The sequence below is a fragment of the Sipha flava genome, unplaced genomic scaffold, assembly GCF_003268045.1.
Source record: "Sipha flava isolate LNK unplaced genomic scaffold, YSA_version1 37_pilon_pilon, whole genome shotgun sequence".
Taxonomy (NCBI): Eukaryota; Metazoa; Arthropoda; class Insecta; order Hemiptera; family Aphididae; genus Sipha; species Sipha flava.
In genome coordinates, this window is record NW_020273087.1 from 5,419 (window position 1) to 24,728 (window position 19,310).

General features: G+C 35.1%; 1 protein-coding gene across 2 annotated transcripts in view; it reads right to left on the reverse strand.

The window, feature by feature from the left end:
• Positions 1-523: 523 nt before the first annotated feature.
• The window catches only part of LOC112688104 (netrin receptor UNC5C-like), a 99,587-nt gene continuing 80,800 nt past the window's right edge, over positions 524-19,310 (reverse strand). Inside the window, exons 6-17 of one of the 2 annotated variants that reach the window (XM_025561129.1) lie at positions 15,037-15,069; positions 10,837-11,001; positions 10,402-10,452; positions 4,437-4,583; positions 3,273-3,626; positions 2,970-3,179; positions 2,720-2,886; positions 2,410-2,652; positions 2,183-2,332; positions 1,507-1,790; positions 1,252-1,353; positions 524-892 (exon numbers count right to left, since the gene is read on the reverse strand). In XM_025561129.1, the coding sequence (XP_025416914.1) occupies positions 721-892; positions 1,252-1,353; positions 1,507-1,790; positions 2,183-2,332; positions 2,410-2,652; positions 2,720-2,886; positions 2,970-3,179; positions 3,273-3,626; positions 4,437-4,583; positions 10,402-10,452; positions 10,837-11,001; positions 15,037-15,069 (2,078 nt within the window). In that variant the 3' untranslated portion in view covers positions 524-720. The remainder of the gene's footprint in view (positions 893-1,251; positions 1,354-1,506; positions 1,791-2,182; positions 2,333-2,409; positions 2,653-2,719; positions 2,887-2,969; positions 3,180-3,272; positions 3,627-4,436; positions 4,584-10,401; positions 10,453-10,836; positions 11,002-15,036; positions 15,070-19,310) is intronic. The other variant, XM_025561130.1, reaches the window with a different exon arrangement.

Below are 19,310 nucleotides of genomic sequence, written 5' to 3' on the forward strand. Positions count from 1 at the left end.
ATTATACATTATATATGGTAAGTGTGCTGTAAAAACACGGTACAATAATAATAAAAGAAAAAACAAACCGACAGAAAGATAATATTATTTTAAACGGAATAAGAGTTTCGTTTTTGTCTGAAAAGATGTCGTTATTATACTTATCAACTTCATTTTTTATTCGTCAAATTTTTATCACAGATTATCTATCACTAAAATAGTCTTTTATCCGGGACTTAAAATTTTCTTCGAAATAATAATAATAATAATAATAATAATAATTATAAAAACAATAATATATAATACGAAAAACATTATTGTAAAAAAGAAAAACTTGTTAACGCGTGGTCTGCAATCTAGTAATTCTTTTTGTTTTCTGTTGTATTTAAATTGAATACAAATCGAACACAGAAAATAACGATAAATGCGTGTTTAATCTATACAATACATATTTTGATTGTCGATAGTAATAATACAATTATTATTATTTACTTGAAAAAATATGATCAACATAATATTATAAACGAAAAATTTACACGTAAAATTTCGAAGAAAAAATAAAATAAAAATTCATAACAAAAAGGGAAAAAAAGGCATGGTGTGGATTTATAAAAATATACGTCGTAGGAACTGCTAGTGGCGGTGGCGTTTGCTGTGTGGTGGCTGTGACCGGTAACGAGTGCGCGTGGTTCGTGTCGTTGCTCAGAAGTGTTGGCAAGCTACTCCTGCTCCTGCTCCTGCTCATAGCCACGGTCCAAGTTCGCGTTCCAGCAGCGAGGCAGCGTCCGTACGACCCATTAACCTCAGTACGTTCAACAGGTCGGTAACAGACGTGGGCTCCCTGTGTCTAGCCTCCCACAGATCCAGTATCTGGTCGGTGGGACTGGGTTTGACGGCAAAATAGTTGATGTACCTGCATGCGCATGAAATAATAAACGTCAACGATGCGGTCAAGCGTAAACGCACAACAATCATTATATGTATCATATTATATGGACCAGTTGAAATATGATGTTCCTGGTGTAAACGAAACTTACGACCCCAGGTTAGTTTACCAGAACAAAGTTCGAAATGTCCTAGAACTTAAGCAAGAAGTTCGTTGTGTCCTCAACGAACTTGATGGGGCAATGAAAGATACACGAAAAATAAAATTTTTCTAACCACAGTAGGGTCTTATGATCGGATTTGACACGTACTCGTTATGGGATAATAACAACAAGGTTTGCAGCGGGATACTCAATAATGTGTAATTAGTATGATAGAAACGCTCACCTGTCCATGTTAAGCCGTTGGGCCAACATCCTCCAGTCGTTGCTCCTAGAATTTGGCGGATCTAAACATTGACATAGTTGCTTACGTAAGACTTTACCAAATCTGAACAAACAATCGAACAACAAATAAAAAAATGGGTTTTACTCAACACGTTGTGCGTTGAAAGAGAAACTAAAATACGAATAAGAAAATAAACACAAGCGAAGACTTTGAACTACGGGAAACAAGAAGCGAGTCGCTGCGGTCGAAACTTACCGAAACGGCGTCGGGTCACACGATGTGACGCTCGAACCGCTGCCGGTGGTGCTGGTCACGGTCCTCGGTTGCCGGGACTGATGACCCACGGAAGACAGGCTGTTCGGGTCCTGGTTCACTTTGAACGTGTGTTTGACGTTACGCAGCGATCCGGTGGCCGCAGTCTGCGACACGCATACCCGGCACGACACGTTCACCCACGAGTCGGGGTACTGTTGATCGTACGGCTCCAACGTGAACACCGCCAAGCCGTTCGAGTTCCAGAGGGTCTGGAACGGGATTTCCTGCGGACGGGAAAAATGTTGCGAAGTCAGACATGTGTGAACCGATCTTTTTACGGGACTGTGAAGTACTTTTATGCACCGAAATAATAATAGTCAGTGTGGACTATCTTGTCCACCCGCCCCCTAATTCACTCGAAACAATTGTTTTTCGAAACCAATAGGGATACGTACGTTGGTCTCGAATGCAAAAATAGAAGTGACCGGTACAGGTGAGTTACCTATACCATGTCACTTATCCATTTTCCTCGGTTTTTTTTTTTTGTTTTTAAATTATTATTTTTAAAATCGTTCGGTAAAAATGCGTATCCTATTGACTGGAAGAGATTTTGCGTGCCAGCTAATTCGGTAAACTTTAAGACGAGCAAAAATATCGAACCGTGTACACTACTGACCTTGTAATTATCTTGAGGTTTACTTTTCCAGTTGGCACCTATATCGTCGATGGTCACTACCAGGTTACCTCCGCCCTCTTGAAAGTACATCATCTTTGGTTTGTCTAACATCACGCCTCCGCTAACGCTTCGTTCCTGGTGCTTCAGCCTCTGTGCGCAAAAATAACAGAAAAACGATTATTTCAAACTTATCGAAAATAACGCGGCCACAGCGTTCGATCACTTACCTCTAAAGTCACGCCATTGTCGTCAACCACGTGCACCCGGATATCGTACTTGAACTTTCGATTCAACGATCCGAACAAGGCCAATTTCAGTGTTTTGGCTGGTGGACTGCTGACTACCGTCCGGTCAGGTTCACCAACTAATACGAACTTGGACAGAGTTTCGCTCATCAAAAACACGTGCTCCGCGTCCATTTGCACGAACACGGACGTGTTGATGGTTTCCTCCCCGAGCGTTAAGATTTTCTGATGAGAAAAGAAATTACTCTTTATTCCGTCGACTGGGTTAGACCCCGTAGAGCGTATACTGTACCTTCCATTTGGGTTTCGCGCCCACGGGCATGTCGCAGCTCAACACCGAAATCACCCAAGGCCCTTGCATCAGACTCGCACAGTGCCGCATTCCAACGATCACAGGTTTCTTAAAGCTCATTCCGCTTGGGCCGCACATCACCGCAGGACTCAACAGCGTCTGTCCGTCTAGAAAACCCATTTGTTTAAAAAAAAAACATCGAGACGTTTACAATAACACGAGGCATTACGATCGTGAATGTAAAAATTACCAGAGAGTATGGGCTTGTATTCGTCCTGTAACAGAGCGAACATCACGGGTTCCTTTTGAGATTTGGCGACGGCACCTTCAGGGATCGTCAGCGACAGCCCGTACTCTTTGCTCTCCAGACGGCAACCGGCCACGGAAACGGTGGTTTCTTTCATCCACAAATAGTCCTTGCAATGGCACGCCACGCCGCTGGAATCCGATTGGGACTTGCCTGCGGTAGAAACAACGATTTTTAGTTCCCCCTAGTCGTTACGTCGAAAACACACGCGCGCACGCGTCTGCTGCGTTGTAACGCGTCACTCACTCGAGCAAGTGTAGCTGGTCAAGCTGTGACTGGACTCCGGACTCGAGGAAAGCGCGTTCGGACTATCAGGTGCCACGGACGGGACCGGCGGTGCCATGACGGTGGCCGTGGTCACGGTCGAACTGCCGCCGTTGTGATGCGGAACGTCATAGTGATGTTCCGAACACGACCGGGTCAAACTGTATGCGTTCTGGTCGTTGGTGAACGGGTACTCGTAACACGACGGCACCACGACCACGGTTCTGGTCAGGTCCGGCTGAGCCTGATGGAAATGGTTGCAGCCACCGTTCCGCGAATGACATTCCAGAGAGTAAGTCTTTTTCTCTTGGTCCGGAAAAAATTCCGGCTGGAAGTCTGGGAACGATGAAAAAAAAAAGAAGAAAATCAATAAGATCACGATAATACGTGTTATATGTCGTATGGTGTGTGTCGTCTGAAAGACACGTAGTGGCCGCACGCGCGCGTGCGTAATCAATTAATTGTACTCGCCACTGTTTGCCAACGCCTCTCCCTAACGCATTACGTCAAGTAGTTTATACACTTGGCGCTGCTGCACCAACGTCGCCGACGGAATTATACAAACACAATTAAGGAAACTACAGTTGGGGTCTCTTTCGGAACACAGGTCGCTTGTTAGCGCTTGAATAATGTGTCGATTGACATTTAAATGAAGTCTCGGTTGCCGTGAACCCTCGAGCGAAACTTTTAATCTCTCCGGGCCTTTACGGTAACATTTTTTTTTTTTTTTTTTTTGTTGTTGAAAAATTGTCATTTGTTTCTATCTCTCAATATCTCTGTAACGACGCGACACTGCGTCCTAACCACGTTTCCCCGTCCTTCGCGGTAATTACATTTTTAATATTCGGTTTCGAATACGTTACTGCTCGCACAAGCTATGTTTTCTAATACTATGTTTTTTTTTTTTTTTTTTTGAATTTGAATTGGCAGTGCCGCGAACACGGTGGTATCAGGACTATAAATATTTCTTAATTATTATTCGGTGAACGTAGTATCTCTTTTTCGTACGCTGAAAACGAATCAATCGATCGTATTTCGTTAGAGTTCAAGGCCTGCGCGCGTGCACACCGCTTTGTATAACATTATGCTGTGATTATAATAATATATTCTCAGCCGCGCACCGGTAATAATAAAAATAATACGTACCAGAGTTGGCCATGTTATACATGCTGTGATCCCGGCCTTTGTTCTTATACAGTCGGAACAGCAGAACCATGCCGGCTAGCAAGATGGAGGCGGCCACCAGAGCTACATACAGTGCCACATCGGTCTCCACAACAGATTTAGTAGCCGCTGAAAAAGAAAATAACTTTGTTTTATAATATAAAATAACACACTGTAGTCTCATTGTGACAATTGTTTCAGAAATATTAAAAAAAAAAATTACCATTAATATTTATTAAAAATGCATGAACCAATTATATATTTAGATAATATTATACATATAATACATATTAACAACCGACATTATAAATTGGTTTGTTTTATCAAAAAAAAAAAAAAAAATGTAAAGCATTATCAATACAAGTATGAATAAAAATGTTTCGAGAATGTAATTCATAGGTTAATTTTAATCCATAATTGAATCATCATTGATGTGTGAATAATATTGTTTTTATTTAACTGAATTTTTACTTAAAACATATTTTTAGTGGTTCGATTTAGGTGTCAAACTTTGTTTGTAAAACTTATACATTTTATGATTAATAATAATGTACGAAAAAGAACAGAAAAACCAAGTAAAATAATAATAATAACAATGTAATAAGCGTGTTTCAAAAGCGATACGAGTAGTTGGGAAGGCAAAATGTTTTCAAATTAATTTTCTCAGAGTACAAGATTTACGGTGGTGAGGAAATGGTATTAAGGGTTAAGGTTTAACTAATTTTGGGCTCCCGAGTGAAATTTCCGAACCATCACACGTGTTCACGTTCGCACTAATACCCAATAAAATCGATGGATAGTCAATAAAAACATCGTCGTGCTCTCTCCATCCCCAGTTACAAGTTTCTCTCGTGTTATTAGACGGTTTATCAAAAACTTTGTCGGCGACTAGTCTTATGTTCGCGTGAATTGATTTTATCGGACCTATATAACTGCGCTCTGACACGAATCGTCCACACGCCGTCTTATTTTTCCACGGGTTATAATTGCTCAACTCGCTACGGACATGGGGCGGCTGTATTATTAATATTATTACTATTATATTGTTTTTACGGCACGAGTATTTATATATGTATAAAAAAAAAACACAATGTTGTACCTACTTTTAATTACCCGCGGGGTCATTAACACGTCGGTGACTGCAGCAGATATGCAGATAGGACGCGCGCGCGTTTCACTTAACCTCCCTTGGAAATCATTCGGTTACATTTTTGTTTTTTAACAAAAAAAAGCATTAAAAAAAAACAATGTAAACAAAACTGGACACTCGTTCGTTAACTTCACACGTATATCTTTTAATCGATACAGCCGCAGCGTGAAAAAAGTGTGACAACTAATTAAGGATAATTTATTATTCAAGTCCTCAAAGTAATATGACAGAACGGAAAAAGGATTAGGAAATCAAGTTTTTTTTTCTTATCGAAACACCGTAATTGGTGTGGAATAATTCAAATTTCAAACACGCCAAATGAGGAGTTGCAAATTTATTATGCATTGAATTATATTAAAAATAGTGCGAGAAGTTACGTATTTTATAACTAATATTACGTTATATAATTTATCATTTACAGTCCGCTTAAAGTAAATCATTAAATAATATCTATTTTACCGAATATAATTTAATGATTATTTTAATTTTTATTGCATTTCATTGTAACGTAAGGATGGTACGTATAGAGGCAATTAATCTTAATTATGTAAGATAATTTATAATTATTAAAACATCATTTCATATAAACTGAAGTCCACATATGAAACATTTAAACAACTATTTAAGTCAAACCTCAAACCATTCAATTTAACTTCTATTATAAATATCTTTATGAAAATAATAACGCAAGATTATTAAATGATTAAAAATCATTGAAAAACAGCGGCAGTTCCAAACGAGTTTTTAAATTAAAATTTTAAATCTACAAGAACGTATAATGTGATTGGATTAAAAAAATAATAGAATTTAAATTACATTATGATAGTGATTTATATTTATATATTGTCGAGATAAAATAGTTATCGTGGAGTTACATTTTTCTTAATTTGTTTATAGAATAAAAATATCCAGGGTTTAGAGAGTCATTTTTCACACAGGATTCGTATTTATATTAAGGAAAATGTATGGTTGATGATTTCGATAAACCTTTAATGGTAAAAAATATATAAACGTGATTCTTGAGATGACATTACAATTTATTTAAATAGTAAGTAAATTATTTCGATTTACATTGATTTTAATTTTTTCATTGTAAAAAGTTTTTATTCAGTTGCTTAAAAATGTAGCTGCGTCAACCTTCAAATAATTTACTGTTTTTTTTCCATTGTACTATAAGTTATATTACATGTGAAGCAAAGTGCCGGATGATAAATAAATAAAAAAAAAAACTTTTATGCGATAAAATCACCACTGCCGCAACATAGCACAACAATAGTTTATCTGCAAACCAATTAAGTTCAAACTTGGTAGGTAGGTTCAATTAAAGGATTAGCCCACATTGAGATCAAATGCCTAGCGTTTTAATGCCGGTTGAGGTTTCATCGATTTTTTTACTTGGAACCCGCGCCTGTTTTATTTACAGTAAAATCGTAAACTATGGATGTATGAGTGTGCGTGTGGGTTCATATTATGAGGATAAGGTCGTAAGAACTTTGCCAATGTCCAGCAGTATTGTATAAGTTCAAATAAACTGAAATATTTGACCCGTTGCATTGGAGGATTCTTAGGAATTCAGTGGAGAATGTTTTCAATCGAATCGGAGTGCAGACGGTTTAAAGTTTAATTAAGATTCGTGTGTGTGGCAAAAGGAGGTTAAACTTTTTGGTGGGATTAAAACTAACTGTCAGAAGTCAAAAAGCACCACAGGACGTTCAATTATATCAGTCGGCCAATCAACCGAAGAAAATCCGATGTAAAAGGAATGATACCGACTTTGATGGGAGGGTCATCTACTAGCGGTATCCTTTTCACAGATTGTCTTATACATGAAAGACCCTATTCCTGAAGTAATTCGGATACGATTCAACGGAACTATTTCATTATAAGTATTGAAAAACGGTCGACAGTGGAATCCTCTACCACTATCCCGTGCCAGTTTGAATGTGAATCTTTTGTTTTGGTGTCTTTGATCGGGAGCAAATGTAATTGAAAACGATCCAACGACATTAATACATACCTTTATACACGTGAGAAGCGAATATTTATCGATTTTTAGTTTTTTTCCTAATAGTTATGAGTGAAATTGTATTATTTAAATTAAAATATGATGCATGTATTTTAATTACATCAAGCTCAAATTTATCCAGTAAGGATATGAATATTTACACAAATCTCAATAAAACTTTTTCCTCATAAAAATAATGATTTCCAACGAAAATAAAGTAGATTTAAATTAAAATATAAATTTATATTGAAATATAATTAATGAAATTATATTTGAAATAAAAAACATCCAACTGACTTTTTTTTAAATTTTGATGAATTACAATTATTCCCCTTAACATACGAAATTATTTCAGTGTAATTCATAGGCGTGCACATACCTCTTTTTCAGAGTATGCAAAAGGCTGCCACTGCTTGAAGTACAAAATACTTCTAATTTTATTAATATATTAAATCGCTATTATATTAGTATAAATAATATATATAATTAGGACTGAATAAAAAATGTAATAATAATTATAATGTAATACATTGTCATATAGTATAAATTTAAAAATCAAATATGTCATATTTTTTTAATTGTTTTTGTTGGTATTTTTAGAAACAAGGCTCTATGTTCAGGGTATGCAGTTGCATATCCTGCATACCCCTGTGCACGCCTATGGTCTAATTTAATTATGAGTAATGTTTTTTCTTTTCATTATCTACCGCTGTGTTTTAAATTATAGTTTTATTTTTAAAAAAAACCTAATCAATTATAATAAGACAAAGAACCCCATAGTATTGTATATAAATGTCATACAATTAAACACTCCAATGTAGCAACTCATTTAAGAACAATTGATACGACTTCTGAACAATTGATGATATACATTGAAGTCTGGAGTGCTCGTAAATAGCATTAATGATAATTTTACAAGCTATGAATTTATATAGATTTAACAATATTTCTACATTGAAGTATAAATTATTATTATATATTTTTTCTGTATAAACTGGGGTGTAATATGTTAGAAATAATTCCAACACAGAGTGAAAATCAATACTATCTAATTGAGATGGACTGTATGACTAATGTTTTCATTGGATATCATTGTCAACGTTATAGCCAGGCACTCCACCCTAAGACGAAAAAACCGAAGCACAGCAATTATTTTTGTAACTATTCCTTCCTCTGCACGGATAAACTTTTTCCTTCCGGTGTCACTTCATCATCCCTCGTATAGACTGCTTTTATTCGGAATAAGGGGTTGGAAGTTACATGTCGTTGTCGTTACGATGACAATTTGTCCATACGTCACATCACCGGAAACCATGTTGCACCCCAGCAAAGAGATTCTAAATATTCCTATGTAATACAACAATCCCTCCGCCTGCCCATGATCTACATTTCCATTCAAACCCACATTCCGATGCATCCGCCGTTGTGCTCTAAAGATGATTTCATACTTCATATTTTATAGCATGACACATTCGAGAATGATAAAGGGGCCTATCGTTTTAAGACCGTTGAACACAGAATCAAGGAGAGGAGCTACAGCACATACCCCTATCAATAAAGCTTTAAGGGTTTTCTAAAAATATCTGAAGGTTTTATATAGAAAAATAAAAAAGGTCCATGTGATATTCGTCCAAAAACGAGAGAACAAGAAACATATAAATAAAGTGAAAATGGATTTTCCGTCACAGAGTTTTTCACTTGTAATTTCCGGATAGTTGTGAAAAAACCATTTGCATCTAAAGTCTCCTCGGTAATTGTAGTGTTACCGACGAATAATACTCGAAGGCTGTTTGAAATTGGAATGACGTAACACGCTTTTTTTGAACTGTGCGTTAACACTCCGGGAATTTTTATTTTTTTAATTCAACTTTACTATCACAAAAACACGTATTTTCTTAAGATTCGATTACTAAAATCAAATTACGGTATCCTATAAGTGTTCTAAGGTTATTTAAATAATATAAGTCATCAAAAGGAACGCAAAAAAAGAAAAAAGAAATTTCTAGAATATTGTTTATGCGTATTCGGTAAATATTTTCTCGTAGCGGATGGCCAATGTTTGAGAATGAAATTAAAACAGCCATATCATTTTGCTATTTCCTTTTTTTTTTTACGTAGGGCAATTTTAATTTCCTGTTGATATAATTGAATTTCTCTGGATATCCTGCACAGCAGTGCGCGAGAGATTTAATCTTCAACTACCCTCTCTTCCAACCCAATCATAATAGCTGCCAAACTTTCTGGGCGACAACCGTTAGAAACACATACAAACTCACAGACGAATTCACACATAAATACTTATGTATAAATGGGAAAATATATTATTCAAAATTTCCTCTATTAAGCTTTTGAGAGATCTAACAACACATATCTAACAGCTTAAATAAATTATTGGAATTTATTTTATGCTTACATAAAAATTATTTAAATACAATGTCATATTATTACTATTATTTAATAACGCGTGACAGTTTCAAAGTGGCTTTCTCATAATGGTATATAAACATGCTAGAAATTTGTTAAAGGCTTACATCCTAACATGAAGTTTGTCGTCAATTCATACGTGGAATGCGACAAAGAAGTATAATGTAATAAAGTTCAATATTATTTGTTTTTGTTTTTTTATAAGCGAGCATTTTGAAATTTATGCCTCATTTTATTACGTCGAGGTGATTCGATACTAACATCCTTAAAGGTTTTTTAAATCAATACACATTTCAGCTTTATCACGAATAGTGGGACTATAAAAACGTTGAGTATAATATAAGTATCATGTATCGAGTTACACGTACCTTCTTCAGTGAATTGTTCATCGTCATAATTCACAGGGTCATCTCTGCCACCTGAAACAACAAGTAGGTATATAATAAAAGTTATTTTTTATTATTTATGCAAGATAATATTTTTGCATCATAAAATTTGAATTTTTTTTTTCTATAGTTTATGTGTATAATAATAAAAATTAAATTTACAAAATACCTACATGTATACAAATACGGCGAAATGAATAATAATGTTACGAACATAAATGCAATTAATTTATCTACCCTAGAAAATGGATTGAAAAATAAATTGTAATACTTAGTAAGCAATTTATGTTGAAAAACCCAAATAAATATTTTATATTGATAGTAATAATAATATTAATGATTATTAATTCGTACAAAAAATAATTTACTTAACAAGAAGTAATATTATACATAATATTACTTATTTTTATTGTTTACCTATACAAGAACCTCCTGAACAATTGCCGGTTAATGTATCTCTGCCCACACAGTACCGTCCACCGTTTGAAGGGCTAGGAGAAGTGCAAGTCCTAGTACGATGATGACGACAGTCAACACCACATGGAGACCACGGAGTCCAAGCTGACCAATGACCATCGATAGCTGAAATATAAAATACAGGTAAAGTACATTTTTTCACTGGTGATATGTTTCACGAAAGTGCGTCGAAACATACCATACGTATTTTAAAGGTTAGGTTAAAATAGACATAAAAAAAAACCTAATCGTTTTTCGGACAAAGACTCTGCTAACGTAGCAGATAAGATATACTGGCACGGAAGTAGCAGTAACATATATTTATTTTGGCCATAAAATCGTAAAAGCCCAAGCTGAGTATATCTATAGATCGGCGTTTACTTTTCCGACCGATTTAACTAACGGCTACCAGTGTTTGTAAAATACTTCTAAGCACACATTTCCGAACTCCATAAAAACATAATTTACATTAACATTAGCAATGTGCTATAGGTAGAAAAAATGTTACACGAAATAAAATGAAGACAATTGTCATTTAGTATTTTACTCATATAATTTTTATATCATATATGATTTTATGTGCAAAATATTCGAATTCGATGATTATTATTAGATTGTGAGTATAGAGAATATCAAGTAAAGATTTCTTATGGTAAAAAGAAAACCAACAAGCCATAAAAATATTTAAATATGTACAAACGACCAGCCGAATGATCAATCATTTTCGAGTTGGTTAGCTGAAAATATCGTTGTCAGAGATTTTCGGTACCTGACCCGACATTATAATTCATCTCTCGGTCAACTTCTCTCCTAGCTCCCTCGTCTAAACAGAGTATTCACCGAACCATTAGCACTTGAATGGGGGGTTAGAGTAGAAAAGGCTCTCATCTCACCCCACGCGTTCAAAAACAGCTATTCTCAAGAGGGTTCAGCGATAAATGCATTTTAAACAGGATCTTTCTTCGAAGCGTAAGAGACGTACTATATACGTATTGATGCTTAGCCGTGGTAGCGGTTATCCTTATATGCAAATAGTTATTTATCCAACCACTGCTGCAGCAACACCGACTGTTTTCGACTGTTTTAGTCGCACGTAATGATTCGACTGAAATGCTCCACTTATTTTAACTGTTCTGTTTTTAAACGAATAATAATAATTGATCTGAAAATGGACGCGAGGGAACAAAATTTTACGAGGTCACAAACTGACATTTTTTTCTAAAAAATCTAAAACATTATGCAAATCGCATAGTCTATTATACATTTTTATGTACAGCGATGATAATGATTATTCTTTTAAACTGATGTACACGTACATACATATATACACACACACACACACACACACACACACACAATAGATCAACACCAACAGAAACCGTTTGTTAAGTTCTACAGGAGTACGACGAGTACTTGAGAATAAAATCTCCTTTGCCAACTGTCACGTGGCCCGCAGGCATATTGTTCGCGGTGCATTAAGCACATACACATCAAGTAAGCAAGTAAGCAGCCAAAATTGACGCCACCGACACCCCTTTCGCTGTGCCGCCCGACCGACCGTCGCCGCCGCACCCGCCACCACCACTATACAATGAATACAATACTGCTGGTACATGCTAAAACCGCAATAATGTGACCCATCTACTTCCTCCCTCCCCGTGCCCGGCCTTAACCAGTTTTGAATTAGTGCTCGGCTATTGTTTCAATTCAAATCCGTATATACGCGACTCGAAAACCCTCGGGGTCATTTGTCTTGTGTACGCCACCCTGTCCCTGTACTACCCCAGGGGCCTGCGTACGTAGTAATAATAGAACTGTACGACGGTCTCCGGGGAACACCTACCGCGTATCTACAAGCAAATTGTTTTTAAATGATCGACACCCTTTGTGGCGGGGAAAAATTATTATTTTATTTTTTTTTAAAAATATGATATATTAATATATAGTTTTGTGGTGAACCACCATGACGATGATACGGATCTGCATTAATAAAAATAGTCCCATCAACCGTTCATCTAAAAAACGAATAGGATGCTTATACCATAATAAACAATAATGCTTTAATTCAGGGAAAACAGTTAGAAAACACGAGTACACTACGCATAGGTACATTGGCATATATATGTATATATGAGTATATATGCAAGTATACATGCTTACGAATATATAAGTATTTTTGATAAAATAAAAATATTATTCTATTTGAAAATATAAATACCAAAAATCGGTAGTAATAAATGTTTGTACGAAAATGGGACTCTAAATAATTCCGTTGGCGAAAGTATGACTGTTAAAAATATTTCAGAAAAAGCTATTGTTGGTTTCGTGTATATTAAAGTCGAACAAAACAAATATTTAGATAAATTCAAAAAAAAAAAAAAAGAAATCGAGAAAAAATGGTGTTTAAAAATAAAACGGTCGAAAATAGTCGAAAACGTCTTAGTAAAATAGACAACTGTTGGGAAATGTTTAAGCCTCTGGGCGCGAGCAGGATGGGTTTTAAATCAATATAATTCCATTAGCGAACATATTCGTCGGATATAGACGATTTTCGGCGTTTTATTTTTTTGGCCTCAAGCCCATTCGCGTTAAAGCATTCGGTGCGGCAGTGGTAGCGGTGCCTGGCCGGTTTGCCAAAATCGACACTATATACGACTTCCGATCAATCTTCCGTGACCACATCCGCGAGCCCGTAACAGTTCGACCCATTCCGTGTACGCGCGCGGGCGGTGGTAAATCCGGGGCCAGCAATTATTGCCGCACATCCGTGGCGGTTAATTTATGCCTTCCAACACAATGAATATTCACATGCAAGCACACACGCGCGTACGCACAAGGGTTGAGACATTCATATCATGGGGTGGGAGAGAGAGAGCCGCGTGCAGCGCAGAGCACGGGGAATTCGCACTAATGGCGGCGGTCAACGTACCCCCCCCCCACGATTTACACCTCCGCCCGGGAAATTTAATTGGCCGGTCAACGATAAAAATCTTTCGAAACCCATAAATCGTCGGGGTCGCCCTCGAAGTTCACTACTGCTGGGCGCACACATATCTCGTCGAAGCGAATGATTTATTAGGAGACGGTCCGAATGTGGCTAGCGCGCGCGCGAATGTATAAAATTCACTGTACGTGTACATTTGAATTTCTTCAATTTTATTTTTTTCTGCACGCCTGTACGCGGTACCTTCCCCTTTGTGGATGAGCGTCCAAGTGAAATTACGAGTGTGCGATTATCGTCATGCAAAGTTGAGCGCTAAAAACTTTATAATGAATTATGCAAAAATGACGACCGGGTGTACGTTTCGCCACCCAGTTTTTAATCCCCTTTTTTTCGTCCACGTCGGAGTAACACCTGGTACACGTTTCCAGTTATACCCTTAATCGAATTAAGCATTTTATTTTGTTCACCGCCAGCCGTCATCTTAATATTTGATGCGCAAAATACGATTTTAGGTCGGCAAATAATTGAAAAAAAAAATACATATATACATGTATTTTAAAATGATATAAACTTTTAAAAAAGTATTCGAGTCTCGAGTGGCTGTTGTTTCAGTGAACGTGTATAATTTGTAGTTTGGATTCATTAACTAATATTTTTTTAACATTTTCTTTTTAATTTAATGAATCGAATAAAATGTGCTGCTTATACTCCACTGGGACAGAATTTGTAGTAAAACGTATCAAACGTCAAATTAAGTTAATTTTACCGCAATGATTATTTAATCTTTTTGTAAATTGAATGTACTAGAATATTGATGGTGAGCATACTGTTATAACCTATATTATAATTTAACAAATATGTCTTATAACCCGAAATTATTCCATTGGTATACATGAAAGTTAAATTATTTATTTTTGTTTAGATGAAAACAAAATAATAACAGTAATAACTGGAGACGCCTATTCAATTTGGACCCAATATATTATACAATCCGCCCAGTTTGAAGCTTACGTTTTGTACTTTGTGTGGTAATTATTATACACGATCCTAAAATAGCTTCATTAACAGCAGCACGATTAATTTTAAAGATATTGAAAACCATAGTTAAACGATAGGTTTATTGACTCTAATAGGTATAGCTTAAAGCTAATAGTAACAGCATTGGTCAAGTATGTTTAATCAGTAGTAATTGTAAAATATTATTATTTAAATCTTACCTTCTTCAGCCACGGTGTCACTGTATTCGCCATCTGAAATCAGATTCGTACAATGCTATTAGATTTGCTAAAATAAAAACGTAATTTATACATCATACGTCATGTAACACATATCACGCGTATTATAATCCCTAAATTCATGTACGATAATCCCGCGAGGATAACTCGATGTGAAGTCTTCCGTTTCGACGACACACAAGATGATAATTTGTCGGCTCGGGACAGCACCATGAGGGGTGTAAGTTGAATACGACGAACGAGCACACGACCGCCTCGTTTATCGCTTCGGTAAACTTGATGTTATCAATTACGTACTATATAAGCGCACGTCCTTTCACCATCACGAACGTTTGGCGTGGGGTAAGTCGCCTTTGATACGATTTACTTCAATGTAAAATAGAAATCAATATCCAAAAGTCCTGAACCTATTGATGTCGATTGTCAAACGTCAAAGCTTTATTCATAATTTTAAATTATAATATGAGAAACGAAACAAAAATAAACCGTCTTTCTACCTATCCAAAAGAAACCAAATAATACCATTGAACACGGGTAGTCTTTAAAAAAAATCAAATATTTATATTAAACTGTAGCTTTTATTTATACAGAAGCAATGAACAGAGATACGACCATTTAACTTCTACGAAGCTTGACAAATTTAATTAATATTAATAAATAAAGTTGTAGGTAATGTAAAATATGAATAAAAACGATTATTGACTGGCGAATTGTACTGCTAATTATCAAATAATTTATAATGTTATAGTTGTTCAACCAAAAAAATTATTATGAGATTTAATTTCGGCACTAATATTTTTTATAACCGCGTAAAAATATTAATTATTTAAACATAATCAAGATAATAAGTCGGTTCCTCAAAAAGATATTTAAAAATACGTAAATATTTTGCATACAACTTAAATGTTGTTATTTACTATAATTTTTCGGTTTAAAACCATCGTACAACTTAACGTTAAAAATTATTTTGCTTCACTATTTTCCAAAAACGTGATCATTTTACGCTACTATATTATAAGATACATATAATTGTCTCATGAGTAAAACATGCAGTCAGATATTCTTTCAAAACGATGTTATAAAAGTATGTATCATTTATTGGTCGTTAACAGAATATCGGTGGTATTACATACCGGACGAATACATTATCATACCCCCTTACCTTTTCTTTTCCAATGAGAATAATCCGATTTCGGGAGGAGTGCTGCATTAAAATATATCGTTAGCTGATAAAGCAGGTTAATAACATAGTCTGCACTATAAAATGACCGGGCTAAAAGCCCACGAAATATTTTTAACCCTCATCAACGTATTCATTAACGTCTCTACTGGTTTTGTAGCGCCACGGCCAACACATTATACTCGAGGGTATTTTATATAACCTCATCAAATAGTTAATCCGGATTGTCGGGTGTAATTATACCATATAGGATTACCGCGTGCTGACTGCAATATCATGAACACCACATGTCCCATTTACAATACCACCACGTGTCATTGTGTGTTTATTATAAATAGGACGCACTTATACAAAACGCTAGTCAGTCAAAATGAGTATACTCAACAAACGTTTCGATTATTCCGTCCACTGTGATCGAACATTGTTTATTTCTACGAGTTAACGAAAACGAGCCGCTGCGTCCCTTATTTACGCGTGCTATTGCCGTTAATGATGAACTAACGCTAAAAGACTATAAGGGTGTTAACTTATAAGGACGTATTGTTGTGAGGTATTAAGCCGATATCTCTAATACTCGAACATCAAACTCTTTGACACAATAAGCCAGCAGATCGAGAATCTAGTTTCTTATAGTTTCAAACAAACTTTTGAGGAGTCATCTTCTCATATTGCCGATCTTAAAACTGCAACGTAGTTTTGTGTCGGTTCAGTATAAAACAGAAAAGTTTTTAATAAACTTTTGGGCTTACGAAAAAGATCTATTATCTTATAAAACAATGTCTTAAAACCTCTAATTAAAGCTAAAGCTGTAGCAGTATGTGAAGGTTTTAATGTGCGTATATCGAGATTAAAATGTGTCTTCAAAATTACATAATTGATTGCATCATTTTTTAACTATCAATACATTTATAGAATAAAACAAAATAATATATTCCAATTAAAAACTTTAGCATGAATAAATATAGAAAGTGTCAAAACGACAAAAGTAACAATAATATTATGTACTTGAAAAATACAATTTTCGATGTTAATTTTTTCTTACGTTTACCAAAAATAAAATTAATAACAGTTACTCGATTTTTGTGTATTATTCAATGTATCTAGAATTAGTATTTTAAAGTTGTACTGATGATCAAAATAATTCATAAATATTCAAAACCTATCACTCGATTACTTAATATTGAACACACAAATTTATCAAAATGTCGATAACGTCGTTTTGATAGTTCGGCTATAGGAATGTATTGAACATAAATATAATTTGCTGAAATATTTTCGTTGTCTATAAATGTATTTGTTACTGAAATGTAATGAATAAAACACGACTTTGATATTGTGCGAAACTAGAAAAATAAATTGAAAATCTATCAAATCGTTTAATTTTTTTTTCTGAGAAAGCAATTATTATTATAATATTACGATATACTCATACACTATTCATATTCAAAATAAATTTGCTTTAAAAAAAAAAAAAATTTCTGAATAATTTTAGAGCTCAATATTCAGTTTGAATATTATGCACTATAATTTTCTTGGGGCCAGTGACCTCAGGACGTGTGAAACTTACATTCGAAGGGCTATTCCCTATTCCCGAGCATTTAATATTTACGAGTTATGACACGTGCACGTGGGGTGTACCGAACTGAATGTGATGTAAAAGCGTCACTTTTTTGGGAGACATTTATGCGAATTGTCCTTAAAGTATTCAATAAAAATACGACATTTTATTATTCTGTAAAACATATACAGAGTGTTTTTTCACCGTATTATGAAAAAATTGCCTTGTTTATTACTGTTTGTTTGCATATTTGTCACGCAATATAATTGGTATTTGATCGACAGCTTACGGACGTAATAGAAACAGCATGCCAGGTACCGCTGAGACCCGATGCTGTAACGCACGCCATTGTTGGGTACAATTACAGGGATTGTAAGGTGACATAATCGACGATGTTTTATGCACACAGCAACATTAAATTTAATTATATACGACACATTAATGCTTTTGGGTGAGGAAATATCACCAGAAGATGCGAGACTAGGATTTATGACGGCTAAAATATGAGTTTTAACGATTTTTTTTTTCACCCTTTCACATCTTTGCTGAGTGTGTTTTAATTTCCCGTGCAGGGTAAACGAATAACGCTGTTAACCGGAAAAACTACAGATAGTTTTGAAAAAGGCATACACATTAGTAATATTACCGTAAATGGTTTAAAACGATGCGTATTGTTATACATCATGTAGTTTAGCTAGGTTACAGAAAGTGAATTATTTCGTTTGGTAAATCGTCTGAAAAAAAATGAAGTTTCTTTGCGTTTTCTGTCGTTGGTAATTCCAAGTAATGATTTCAAAGTTTATTTATTTTTAAAAGCGAAAAGTCGATTTTTATGAAAATAAATGGACGATTTTTGGAATAAATATATAATTTCAATAGTATTGTTGCAGGTGTTTAGTGTATGTATTTTTTTTCTATATTGGATAAAATTTGCGTGTTGGTGGTTTTATTTTCTGAAACACGAATTTCATCGTTTTGATTATTAACTGTGCCAAAAATGCTTAAGAAAATTATACCACGAAATAAACACTACTTTAATAACCTGCTGACGATTCGGTTTTTTAATTCAATAATGGAATGTAAGTGAAATGAGCAATAAAGTAATATTATAGGTGCAGATTGAAATCGGTTGTCTTTGTAATCATTGTAAATATATATGAAAACTAGAAATTAAATCGACTTTAAGCTGGAATTGAATTAAATTGATGCGATCGATTCAATTTGGGTGTAATATTCATCAAACTGTGTATTTTGCAGCGATGCGCGGGTAGTTCACTCGCAGTTTCCTTTAAGCCGTTAATAACTATAGTTAAAGATGCACTCAGAATAACACACAAACTTCCAGTCTTATCGACCGACTTAACGGGTCATTTCTTCGGTGTTTAGTGTAGTATACTCCAACAATGGAAACGATTAACATGGGAAAACTTTACGGCACGTTTTATATTTTCACTTAAATTTAGGTACTCGTCATTTTGATACATTTTTCGAAAATCTATACAATTATACATTTATTTT